Source organism: Drosophila bipectinata, chromosome XL, assembly GCF_030179905.1.
Source record: "Drosophila bipectinata strain 14024-0381.07 chromosome XL, DbipHiC1v2, whole genome shotgun sequence".
NCBI lineage: Eukaryota > Metazoa > Arthropoda > Insecta > Diptera > Drosophilidae > Drosophila > Drosophila bipectinata.
In genome coordinates this window covers 1,974,176-1,987,836 of record NC_091734.1, presented here as the reverse complement: position 1 = coordinate 1,987,836, position 13,661 = coordinate 1,974,176, and the positions used below count along the sequence as shown (strand labels likewise).

The 13,661-nt window shown below is 36.3% G+C and overlaps 2 protein-coding genes and 1 long non-coding RNA gene across 4 annotated transcripts in view; 1 reads left to right on the top strand and 2 right to left on the bottom strand.

Moving 5' to 3' along the window:
* pigs (pickled eggs) overlaps positions 1–9,792 on the bottom strand; it is a 55,316-nt gene extending 45,524 nt beyond the window's left edge. For both annotated transcript variants that reach the window (XM_043210167.2, XM_043210168.2), the window contains exons 1-2: positions 9,330–9,792; positions 3,452–3,537 (exon numbers count right to left, since the gene is read on the bottom strand). The gene's annotated coding sequence lies outside the window, so the exon portion shown is untranslated. The remainder of the gene's footprint in view (positions 1–3,451; positions 3,538–9,329) is intronic.
* The window catches only part of LOC138926787 (uncharacterized), a 38,423-nt gene that overhangs the window by 24,315 nt on the left and 447 nt on the right, over positions 1–13,661 (top strand). The gene's annotated exons all lie outside the window — the stretch shown is intronic.
* On the bottom strand, positions 10,868–13,470 carry APC7 (anaphase-promoting complex subunit 7). Its single transcript, XM_017233734.3, has 5 exons — positions 13,106–13,470; positions 12,505–13,042; positions 11,784–12,451; positions 11,437–11,720; positions 10,868–11,377 (listed from the first exon to the last, which is right to left on the bottom strand). The coding sequence occupies exons 1-5, from the start codon at positions 13,175–13,177 to the stop codon at positions 10,954–10,956; spliced, it is 1,986 nt and encodes a 661-aa protein (XP_017089223.2). The 5' UTR covers positions 13,178–13,470; the 3' UTR covers positions 10,868–10,953.

Sequence of the window (13,661 nt, the reverse complement as noted above, 5' to 3'; positions counted from 1 at the left end):
TCAGTGATCATAAATTTGTTGGACATTCGATCTATCATTTTATCATCAGGGAGGAGGTATCTGGGATTTACAAGAAATCTCTTGAAATCAGAGAGTCCCCTCTGATCAAAACCCTTGATGACTAAATGTCATTAAATGTAATGAAACATTTTCGTTTTTTGGTTTTTTTTTGTACTACCCCTGACCCACTAAGATACAAAATATTGTTGTGAGTGTGTTGTAAGGGTTTTTGTATCTGTGTGTCGCATATCTCATAAATACATTTTTGATTAGAGCCATCAGAGACCGCCCGCATCCGAAATGATTTCGTTAATAGGCGACAATCGTCGAAAAGGCATTTAATCGGCTTCGCTTGGAAAAACTCCTCCCATAATGGGGCATCGTGTTAATTTGATAATAATTTCAGACCGAAAAAAAAAACTGGTAAAAAAATCTCTATAGTAATCACCATAATAACGATGATTTCACGCCTGCTTTACGAAGATTGCCAAAGATCGCGAAAAATGATGTGGGCTATGATGATGGTTTTTTGTTTTTCGTTTCTTTTTTTTTAATGAATGACTGACTGAGTTCTTGACTGACTGACAGATGTTAAATACATTAAAAAAAAAAAATCAAGAATTCATATAGAGAAACTTAGGATCATTAACATTTAGGATTTTGGTTCATTAGAGTTATGGTTGGGTTCTTCTGGGAATTTGACAAATGATTTGATTTTTGTTAAATGCCTGCAATAAGTTTAGAGGGTTTTAAATTAAGGAGATTTCTTAAATCATTAAAATGGAGAGGCTATAATATTTATAATTTCAAATAATCTAGAGAGCTCTTAAAGAATTCCACATGGTACAAAGATGGAGGCTTTGGTTACGATTTTGTTCAATATTTCAAAAAACTATCTTTAATATAAATTAAGCAGCTATATATATAAACCCTATACATTTTTTTATTCAATAATACCTTTAGTTTCTCTTGCCTTAACTTTGATTTCAGTTTTCTATAAAAAAATCTCTAGCAAATACGTTTTCATAAAATAACTCCTTAGAAATCGCTTGAAAAATCACAGCCAATTAACGCTGCATAATATTCATAGCAAAAAAAAAAAAATCATAATTAAAAAAAATCATTAAAAACATAAAAAAAAAACATAGCCATAGAGTGGCAGAGCCAAGTGAAACTCCGGCATTTCATTGTCATCATTCAGAGTCAACTTGAATGGTTTCATTTCACCCACAACCCACATGGCAACGACATGCTGATGGAGATACATATATAGTAAATATATATATGGAGATGAAGATGAAGATGAAGCTACAGATGTACAGATATATAGCCACATCATCCATCAGGGGGGCTGAGCAATTAATAAACAAATAAAATGGCAACTACAATGCGGGTTCATGACCACAGCGAGCATCTCATCTCTGATCTTCACTCGAATTAATTTGAGTTGCGACTCAAAACTCTAGACTTGACTCTAGACTCTCATCTTGGATCCAACAAAAAGATATATCTATATATATGAATATCTATATAACAGAAAATTGCGTGCAGTAACAACTAAATTTAAAAAGGCGCCTGGGCTTGGGAAACTGATGCAAGATGCAGATGCAGATACTCTTCGCAGATATAGATACAGATACTGCGGCAGTGTTCAGATTGAGATGGATGTGCAACCAACTAAGTTGCGGCTGTGTCTGCAATTAATTGAATGAGATGTGTGGCTGCCACACAAAGAGATGGCCAAGGGAAACAATGGAAAACTTAAAAATGCCACAAAGGGATGCCCCTCCTAGTACAAAAAAAAGTTGAAAATGTTCTGAAACTTTTACAAAGTATGTATAATAGTTTAAATAAAAAGAACCCAAGAAGACAAATTTATAAACTTGAAAGTTAGGTGAGAAAACAACTAAAAGTTTATAGATTTTTCCTTCAAGTACTAATTTCCTTTTCTAATCATTAACATTCCTCTAAATCTTATAGAACAAAACCTTATCTATGATAACATCAAAGAAATATCTTCCATCTCCAAATAGATATAAATCATTTAGGGAAACCCCCCCAACTTGCTCATTAAAATGCCATGTAATGCCATGCAATTGTGGTGGTCTGAACTCTCCTTTTAGGTTGATTTTCCTCCTCCTTCAGGTCGATCCTCCTGGCACCTTTTGATGAATAATATCCCTATAGCTGTCTGTCATCCGGACTATCTCTGTTTGATCAACTGAATGATCCAAACCATACCATATCCCATTTGTATGCCAAACATCTACATCTTTGGGCCCTTTGGCGATCACTTGACACACTCTCCCCCGTCTATCCGACTATCTGTCTGTCGAAATGAAATAAATGAACTGTCCAAAAAGTGATCGAGGAACTAGGAGACATACACATACGAGTATACTCATAAATATTCAAAACCTGGATGACAAATGACGACAAATCGACTTTCCTGCTATCCGGCTATCGATCGTCCATTCGTTGAATGAATTTTTCGCCAAAATAGTTACTTATTTTGAATGCCAATCGACTGATAATATAGTATAAAAAAAAAAACCTCATGATAATATTACGAATCAAGAAAATGAAAACAAAACTGCAGCCAAAATGTGTTAAGTGAGTCAGTTTTTTGTTTGTTTTCTTGGCGTATTGCCCATTCATAAAAATGAGCATTTCTTTCGCACATTTTCAGATTCCCTGACCTACGACATAATCCCCTCAACGAATCTTATAAGTATATATATGTATATATATATAAAATTCTTTTTATTTTCGAGTATTTCACGAGGCGTCATCATCATTGAGGCGCCTATGACGAAACCGTCTAGTATTTTTATCTTGGCCGGCAGAGATAGGCATTTGATAGAGCCATCGGGTGTACGCTGTTCAGTATATAGTATCATGATTCATGGCCTGACTTTCCCAAGAAATCAGCAGAGTGATTATATGTTTTTCTAGATGAGCTATAACTCATCAGGCGTTTAGAATATATAATTGGCTAAGAAATAAGATAATGACAAGTGGGATAGGGCTTTAGGAAGGTTTGTAGATATATTTTTAAGGAGTTTTTGAAAGAGTTTCTTTACAATTTTTGAAAGAGTTTTTGAAAGTGTTAATAGAGTTTTTGAAGCAGTCTTTCTAAGAATTTAATGAATATGAGAACTCTTTTTAAAATTATATACTTCCAAGACTATAACTATGATAGTTTTGGGAATAAACCTCCTATATTTAAACCCTATTAAAAGTTCATGTCTATTTTTAAACCTTAATCTTAATGGAATTTGAAATATGTTTCAAATAATTGGAAAATAAATGAGCCACAGCTGTCGCACAGAAATCCTATAAAAGTTCTCGATGAAAGTTCTTGAGATGTGTTTCCCCCCGACATTTTCCACAAGTTGACCTTTCGACCCAAGCCCCCTTGGAAAAATCAAAGAAAAGTTGATGAACTTACCGATCGGGTGTTGAAGTTCCTGCTTTTTTATTTTCTTCTGGTTCGGTTTCGTATATAATTTTTATTTGATTCTCAAAGGCCGGAACCTGAAAGAAATAAAGGAAATTGTGAATAAAATATGCAAATAATATGAGTAGGGTTAGGGTTAAGATTTTTTTGGGCTTTTCTTTAGTGACATCATCATTAGAAACGTAAGTGAAATAACGGTAAATGGAGTTTTTTATTTGTTTTTTAGCTTTTTTTGCTTTTTTTGTTGTTGTTGCTGTCATTGAGTGAGCGTAGACCACTATGAATACTACGAGAGAGATGGCTGGAGAGCTGGTCTAAACAAATAAGTCAATAAATAAAGGCGTTAACTTGGCTCGAATGGCCTACGTAAATATGCGATGAAATGAGCAAAAAAAAATAGAAGAAACCGAGGTGGGCTATAAGTCTCGGACTCAAAACCCAAAACCCAAACCAAAAACTCTCATTCAGACTCACAATCGGTGTAGGCTTGTTTCGCAATCGTTCAGAGACTCTCTATAGTATAACTGGGTGTATATATATATATATATATATATATATCAGCTACAGAAGTTGGCAATAAGCTAAAAGCTGACAAATGTTTGACAAGCGGAAATGGCAATGGAGAGTAGAAACCAAAAAAAAAATAAATAACTCTAAACTAACAAACAAACAATAAAAAAAATGCACAAAAATTCGCACGCAAGCCGGGCTGAGAATGAATATAATACTGAAACCCATTAGAAATATTTTGGGTGTGGATTTTTAGGGACTCGTAATCCCCCCCTATTCTCTGGCAGTGACTCAACAAAAAGCCTCAAAATAATCCCTTGACAACAGAAATGTAATTATACTTAAATGTGTCCCTCAACAAAAAATAAATACTAATTCCAAGATTATTGCTAAATGGTTTGGGGATTTAAAAAAAAAAAATATAAGAATCTAAAAAACATAGTGTCTATATTGATATCTATAAAGTATCTATAATTAATGCAAATACCTTCATAAAGAAATTAAATTTACTTCTAAACAAAGTCTTAAATTAACTTAATGACTTGATTAAATATTCATTTATGCGAATGATATTTAACACAAAAATATCACTTCAAAAATTATTTATTTTTAAACATGAGGATGATCAAAGAAACTCTATAGATTGATGACCAAAAATTTTTATGTATTTCTTGACACCTTCTGTTTGATTTTTATTCTTTTTTTTTTTTGTCTCTGGGACCTTGAAGGATCGCTTGGGCCCGGCGGGTGAGGTTTTACAAAATAGGTTTTGGTTTATTACCTGAACAGGTAAAAATTTACAAGACAAGGTCAATGCCACACCGACACACACACCACACACACATACAGGGGAGGCTTGATGTTTGACCTTTTTTTTTTTTGAGGAAAACTCCTGGTCATTTTCGAGTGCGTGACGAATGTGCCTGCGCATGCGGTCACCAAGGTCAACCCACCGTTAGACCCACTCCCCCCGGTTCTGCCCTTGGCATCCCGTTACTCATTAGACAAAACAGCTGACGTGACTCAATCTCCTGGCAAAAATCAGTAAAAAAAAATTATAAAAATAATGAATAAGAGGCGCCACCAAAGCCATGAGTCACTAGAGGAAAAGTCACTAGAGGAAAATGGAAAATTCAAAGAACATATTGAGAAACTACATATTTTATAAGAAATATTCAGACCACAAATTATAAACTATTTTTTTTAGAGAGTAGGAAACTTTAGTCTTGTTGGAATTTGATTTATTTCTTATATAGCTTATATATTTCCCTGGAAAAGTAGTTTCTCCTACACTCTGAACCATAAAGACAAACTATACTCTCAATATCTCACAATAATTCAATACAAACTATATTATATGGCGCCTTACTTTCTTATCTGGCCAAGAATATATAATGGAACCATAATGCCATAATGGCATATTGCTCTTTGTTCGTCGATATCGGTGGATCGGGGTGGGGGTAGCCAGTTGTTAAGTTCTTTAGTGCTATTACCCCTAAGTGGTTAAAACTGGATCCCCACAGCGAAAAGACATAAACATATATACACGATCTCTGGCGGATAAGAACTGTGACATATTCTTGGAGTGTACATATTTATGTTTATATTATTTTGTTGTTTATTTATTTATTTTTTTATAGAGAGAGAGAAAACGTATGGGGGTCTTTGGTTGCATGCGGAATTATAAACACATTCTTTTGCAGTTATTGGATGGTATGGTATGGTACATGGTATAAATATTAACAAGCCAGATAGACAGATATAAGTTAGCCAACTTTAATAATAAATTATAAATAATAATAATAATTATTATAATCATTAGATATATTTTTTAGCTATTTTTGATAGCTATTTGGTTTCTTTTGTTTCCCCGATTTTGGAGTTAAAGTAAGGATTGTTGTTGTTGTTTTTCTGAGCGACACGCAAATCGATGGTTGCCACCCTAATACAAAAAAAAAAAAAAAAGAAACAATAAACTTACGTTAAATTCTGCACGCGACTTGCGAAAAAAAAAAAAATGAAAATTTCGGCCAGACAAGGAAGCACGTTATTATATAGCGGTAAATGTGCTAAAAAACGCCAACGGTGCCAGCTTTTTTTGTTGTTGTTTTGTTGTCGCAAAAGTTCACAGAAAACCACAAAACAATCTTACACTTCACTCACGCACATTAAAAAAAAAAAATACAATATATATTGGAATAAAATCCAACCGGAACTATAGACCGAAAAGAATCTTTTAAAGTTGGAAACTAAATATTTTTGGTTTAAGGAAGAAGAGTTAAAGTTGGAGGCAGGAGGCAGGACTACGCGATTTTGCGACACCACCCCGGTAACCGCTCTATCCGCAATCCGCTCTACGGAATCCGCAACTCCGCAACTCGGCGGCGACCATATGACTGAAGGACCCATTACGGTTCTAGAGGGAAGTTTATGCCATATAGCGAGGGGGTTGCTGTTGCTGCCGCTCACTGTTACCTTTAGTGGCATGTCCTTTCAGCCGTCAGCCAGCCGCCCACCGCCCCCTTTTCCGCAGACAGCTTCCGCGCAAGTCCTTGCCCAACTATTTGGGAGAGAAGTGAGCACACGCATTGCAATAGTTGGACGCCCAAGTGGAGGACACAATGGGCTTGAAATGGGGGTTTTTTTGGATAAATCTTAAATGATTTTAAAATTTTTATAGGGCTAATAAAAAAAAAATTTTTTTAAAGAAAATATCATGGGAAATATCAAAGAAATTCTGGAAATACTTTTTTAATACCTTGAAACTATCATTTTTTTAGAATATATGTATGTATCTTTAAAAGAAGTATCCTTAAAAATTAGTTATGTTTCAATATATTTATATTGTTTCTTTTAGATATATATATATATTTTAGAAACTCAAAATATTTGTTTTTAAAGAAATAAGCCCCCTAACTAAAGATAGAGTTATAGAACCCGAATAAAATCTTCAAAAACAACTACAATTTAAGCTATTTTTCGGAATTGTTTTTCTTATTATTTTGAAATTGAATAACTCTCAGATCTTAAAAGATTTTATGATCCCTCTTAAATCAAAAAACATTTAAGAAACATTCCTTTTCACCCCCAACACCCACTGTTATCCTTTTTAATAGCCAAACCCATTAAATAGTGATTAATTATGAAACAGTGGGGAACCCTTAGTTGGGAAATGCCCACTGTGCATTGATTTCGCTGTCGCAGGCTGGAAATTATTGTAATCCATAAAGGACAAGGGGCCGGGGTGGCCAGAAGGGATAGTGGGATGGGGTGGCGCATGCGTTTCCCAGGGCTTGGGAAAATCCAAGGAACCATATGGAAGGCCCAAGGGCCCAGCCCAGAGAACCACTATCACTAGACTCTCGAATCTCGATTCTCGATTCTCGGCGTCTGGACTTCTCGATTCCCACAAAGACAAACAAATGTATTTATCAGCCAATTCGTTACACATAAGTCATAAATACATATATGTACATATGTGCATATATATATGACTGATTTCCTTATCAGCTTCTTTTTTTTTTCTTAGTGTTTTCTTTGAATAACGGCCTGAGAATTTTCCAAAAACCTCACGGTTCTCAGAGAAAGTCGTAGGACTCTCTTTCTCGCTCTCTGCGTCTCTGGTAAATCCTGAATTGCGTTTCTGCTCCTTTCACAGGATCTGCTCTCCATGTGTTTGTTGTTGCGGGCGTCCAACAGGCGTAAACAGCTGTAAATTGTTTGTTGACACACATACCCGGGCACTTCCCCATTCGCACACAAATGCAGTTTACAATTGAGGGTAGAATAGTAGGGTTACTAGATTTTTAAAAAATGTATAACCCTTTTTGGTTAAAAAAAACAAGAATTTAGTACTTTGAAGTCCTTAGAAGTAGTATCCCTAGTGGAAAGTGTCTTTAAAATGCGTAGTCTTTTATTTTTCATTCCAAAAACTTTATAGCCAAGACCTAAAAAATATATGTCTGTTCTCGAACCAAAATAGCATTTTTAAAACATTTAATTTTTGATAAAATACAAGTTAATATGAAAATTTGAGTGTCTAAAATACATTTTATATTTAAACCAATAAATAATACTCCTTAGAAACCTATTATTTAACTAATTTATGAAACCTATACCAATTTATTCATACAGAGCGCTTAAAAATATATCTATCTATAACAAGTATTACAAAAAAAGCGAATAAAAGTCACAAAATATATAAGTAATATATGAAATATAATACTTTTTTATTAAAGATTATATTTCAATCAATAATATTCCTCAAAATTAAACAAAAAAGGTATTAAAAAATCAAGAAAGACTACAGACTAAGAAGCATGGTTGTGCTTTCATAAAAACATTGTTTTGGCACCTATCCATTTCTACTTTTCAAACTATTTCCAAAAAAAGGACCTGTTTTAATACCCAGAATTGTATGTTGCGTCCTGCCTTATTGCTTTTAATTAGCAAACAACGAAAAAAAAAAATGCGTCAAAGTGGGGGCAACGGGGGCGTATGAGTGATTTCAAGAGGGCAATACTTTGAGGAGTTTCTTAGGCCCAAGGGGTTGGCCGGCTGGCTGGCTGGATCGAGAAGGACGGGGTTATGTGTGAGTAAATAAATTTATGATGTGCAGCAGCAGATTTTAATATTATTCATCGGCCTCATCGGCTTCATCGACTTCCCGGAACCCCGAACTTATGATGGTAAAAAAAGCAAAAAAAAAGCAAACAAAGCCAAGGGAACTTTGGCCAGATGTAGTACGTACTACGTACATATGTACATATTCTTTTGTTGACATGACAAATCTGCGTGGACCGTTGGTGGTATCGTGTCGTTCTAGGAAATCGGCAAGTGAACTTGCAAAGAAACTTGCAACTCAAAGTATATAGTATATGGCAAAAAAAAAAAACTGCACAAAAAACTGCAGCAGCAATCAACAAGTGCGTGTAGTAGTTTAACCTTTTGTTGTTACAATTTCCATATCGTTAATAGTATTATTTTTTATGCTTTCATAACAAATAAAAAAAAACATATTTTAACGATCTGCACTGTTTTGCTTTATCGACGGAATGAAAGAGTGCTATATAGAATATACAGAACCGAATCACAATCGGACCAAACATGTGTAACCCTCTCCGTATGCTTTAATTCCGCTGATAAACACACAGGCCGATTAAGTGAGCCGTTAGCCGAGGCAAAAGTGAATAATGGGGCGATAAAATAAAACTAGACCAAACAAAAATTAAATTCAAGAAAAATATATATTACAAAATATACGAGATATAGATTCTAAAATTGGATTGCAACACCAACCGAAAGCCTTTGTCTAATCTCAGGAAAGTCTTGAAAACTATTCAAAAATAAAAACCCCTACCTTTTTATTTTATTAAATTCCACCAAATCGTAGTTTCTTGCTAATTTATTAAATTATTTGTTTATTTTTTCACACGACACAAAATCATAAAAAATTGTGGGAAAAATCGAATGGAAATCGAATCGAATCAAATCATATTAATTAACATCAATATTTGCGGGTTGTATATTGTTTGAAAATTCTGTCAACACTTTACACTTTACGCGGGCTGCCCGCTCTTTTATTATTTTTCGATTCAATTGAAAAATTTAATATTCGCTTGATGTTCGAAACTGTTTGGAGTTAGAATTTCGCACTTTTCGATTAGTTTGATTTTTAAACATGGAATTTGTTTTAAAAAATTTCTTTGAAAACTAAAAAAAAAAAATATTAACAAAATGCCGCGGGCAATAGAAACGAAACGAAAAACGTATCGAATCGGATCCGGAACGGAGCACATGCAACGCGGCTCGCGATTGATAAACAACAAGTTGAAAACAAGTTGTCGGGCTATACGAGTGCCCCCTTATAGCTATTCTTATACTCCAACTTATATTATATTCGTATTATATTATAAGCCACCACCAGGCATGCCAGTGTTGTCGAACTGCGACTGAGTAGCCCTGATAACTTACTAGAAGAGCTCGTTTTCCGCCTAAATTTGAAAATGTGCTTTAATTCCAAAAAAGCAAGATTTTTAGCAAAGTTTTAGACAATTTAGGTTATTATCTATAAGGTTTTAAAAACATCTTGAAAAACTAAACCATCCGTGACAAATGTTCCAAGAATTTTACTATCAATAGAGTGACAATAATGTCTTTACTAAACCACATAGATTAATTTTATTATCTTAGTTATTTTACTAACATTGGGTCATGTTTTTTTGTGTGTCATATGTTTTCAAAAATCATACATTGTTTACATTATTGAAAGCCGCAAAATTACACCAAATTGATTTTGAAATATATGAATATACAACTATAACGATGAAATCGCAGCCCTTGTTTACCAAATACAAGGCTTATATTATACCAAAATCGAAGAATTCTTCATAATGTATAGTATTATATATTCTAAATACTATAAAATATACCATAATCGTATAAAAAGCCAGTTAAAATAGATAAGCCCTTTAGTAATACCCTTTGGGTGCACATCTCTGGCTCTTTACACCCAACAAAATTCAATAATAGGAATAAAAGTTGACTTTTTTGCTTGATATCATAAAAACAAAACTATTCTTTAAGACTTTTTACATAAAATCCTTTAGATTAGAGGATAATAAAGTCCTCTAGAAATCGAATTGGTTTAAAATCAGTGTTAGTAGCGGCGGAAATAACCGCCAAGTACTTTCCATCCCTAGTCCGTACATTTCTTGTGCTTATCAGCACTGGTCTTTGGCGGCTCGATTTAAATATGGAGCAACACTATTTTAAATCTTTAATTGTTTAAAAAATAAGCATAAATATTGACACAATTTAAATATAAAATATTGTTTTTTAATATTATAATTTCTCACTTTATTATCAACAAATTGATTACACGTTACAGACATGATCTAAGTCTAAAGCTACAACGATTATATTTATATGGCAAGATCAAGTAACAACATGGATAAAATAAACAAAAAACCAAAATGATAACTTCAGTTATTCATTTCGGTATCGGCATCGTGCCACAAGGTTTCCGTCATTGTGTCCGAGGCTTCGACTTCACCCTCCACCAACCGATCAGCATCAGCATCTTCAGCTGCATGTGCATTTGGATCTGCATCGGCATCTGCAGCTGCAGCTACATCTACATCCACATCTACATCTACATCGATATCACCCGTGCCATCTCCATGCTGACTTAGGGCCGGCGATGAGACTGGATCACCGAGGATCTGTGATACATAGTTATCGCTAAGGACAAAATCGGGTTCGGACTGTTGACCACCGGCCGACGAGGTATCCGCAAAACTGGAACTAGATGTGGAACGCTTATCATCACTGGATGAGCCATCGGGAATCCCAGAACTCTTCAAGGCTTCGATACCCATCAAGGCTTGGGGGTCTTTTGAATCCAATCTAATATAAAAATATTATATATTTTGTGGCCAAAAGATATAAGATAAACTAATCCATACCCCAGTGCCAAATAATAATACTCCAAGGCCTTGATGGACTGCTTTTCGCTACTCATTATATCACCGAGAATACGGAAGAGATCTGCGCACGGCGCCCGTTCCACATGAGTTTCTAGCAGCTTGATGGCCGACTTGAGTTCCCCTTCCTCCTTATAGATCTCCGCCAGAAGGGCCACTGCGGGCGCGTAGTCGGGATCGATTTTCAGCGCCTTTTCGGCAAAACGGCGGGCACTAATCTTGACCTTCTCCCGGTTGCAGAAATGAAACAGAGTGCGTCCCATCATCTGGAAAAGGCGAAAAAGGATGAAGGATAAAAGTTTATTAAAGTGTATTTAATATATACCCACCGTATAGCTTCTTGGCGAGCTGCGAAAGCATCGTATACTCCACGTACACATGGCCTCCGCCTCCTTAATCCTACGCAGACTCACATAGCAATGGAACAGACCCTTGTAGATCTCAAAACGAAACGGTGCCACTGTCTGGACCACACGATAGGCTACCACCGCCTCCGTGAAACGTTCCAGCGAGGAGAGCATTCGCGCCCGCAGAAGTAATCCCTCCAAGTGATGCGATTCCATATCCAAGCAGCGTTCCACGAAATCCAAGCCACGCTCATACTTTCCAATCGAATTCATCTTCAGGGCATGGATGAACCAATGTCCTGCGGTGAATTCCCGTTCGGCGGCCACCTGGACATAGAGACGTTCGCGTTCCTGTTCGGATTCAGGCATTTTTCCGACGTCATACGCCAAAGAGAGCAGTCCGACAGCTTCCATATTATTTGGATTCCTTGCCACCGCCGTGGCGAGATAATAGGCCGCCAAGATGGGGGTGCCGTGGTAGTAATAACACTTACCAATGGCCACCAGAAGGTGCTCGTTACGTCGCAGTTGGGTTCCATCGTTCAGGGATAGAAAGGTATGAGCCGCTTCCTTGTGATCGCAGTCGTACAATTGGGCCAGACCCTTGATCCAGGTAATAAGCCAGTCTATGTTGTTGGGTGTTGTGCCGGCTAAAAGGGAAATACTGTCTAGATTTCGAATAATTCAAGGAGTAACAACATACCACTCATAACCAGCGAGTTAACCTCATTCCCATCCACGCCCAACTCCAGAAGAGCATCTATGGCCTGCAGGGCCATTGGACAATCGCGAACCACATCCTTGTATGCCAAGATGGCCTCCTTTTTGTTGCGACAGCCTAAACTGGCTATGGAAGTACCCATAGTTCCCGATCCTCGGCCTCGATGCTGCAGGCGCGCCAGCATCAGGTTAACTCTCGGTGTCCTCAACTTGACCGGAATGGTATTGAGCGTAGCAATGGCCTTGGCAAATTCTCCGATCTCCTTGTAGCAGTCGGCCAGGCGCCGTCGCAACTCCACGTCCGTGAACTGAGCATAGGCACTCTCAATGGCCACCAGGCAGGCGTTCTTGTAGCGGATCATGGTGCGTCGTTGATACAAAAGATCATCCAGTTGCCGCATAGCTATCCGAAAGTGTCGCTCCTTGTAGTTCGAGTTGGCCAAGTAAAGCTGCACCTGGTACTCCATCTCCAGAGTGGCTATATTTCGATCTTTCTGAAGCAGAGTGCTCAACAGGCTGGCCTGGTGTACAAAGCTTTTGTTCTTAGAAATCTGATCTTTTACGATCATGTTGGTGTATCTTACCGGAGGGATTACGCATTCGTAGAGCTGGTGATCGTACAGCTTCTTGACGTTCGTAAACAGGGCGTTCTCCATGTTTATCACAGGTGACGGCAAAATTTCACACAAAAAGCCGCCAACTATCCCTAGGCTCCCCTGGTTCCGCTTTGAAGAAGGACTGATACCGATAGTTCCTCTGGCTCCACCAGTTCCGCCGGCTTTTTCAGTTCTTTTTGTTCTTCAGATAATTTAGCTCCACTAGATCGATATCGATCGAGTGTTATCTTATTCAAATTTTCTTTCAGTTACATTTATTTTAATACAAAAAAATAATATATACAAATAAGATTTTTGAAAATTCAAATGAAAAAGTCTAATAGAAAATTCAATGTTTCCTTTTTTGATATGAAAAAACATAAATTTATTTGCGTGACCAAACTGTTTTTTGACTTATATCCTATCACGAAACCGATAATGAAACAAAATTGGTTCAGTGATTCTGAATTATATATAGAATTAAGAAAGTTACTTCTTATTTAAGCTATTATCAAACTTTAAGAATAAAATCAAAATTTGAATT

Excerpts from the sequence above, each read along its gene's own strand:
- APC7 (XM_017233734.3), bottom strand. The coding sequence starts at position 13,177 with ATGGAGAACGCCCTGTTTACGAACGTCAAGAAGCTGTACGATCACCAG. Across the intron at positions 13,043-13,105 it reads ACGAATGCGTAATCCCTCCG|GCCAGCCTGTTGAGCACTCT; the intron begins GTAAGATACACC and ends TTTGTACACCAG. Across the intron at positions 11,378-11,436 it reads TATTATTATTTGGCACTGGG|ATTGGATTCAAAAGACCCCC; the intron begins GTATGGATTAGT and ends TTTTTATATTAG.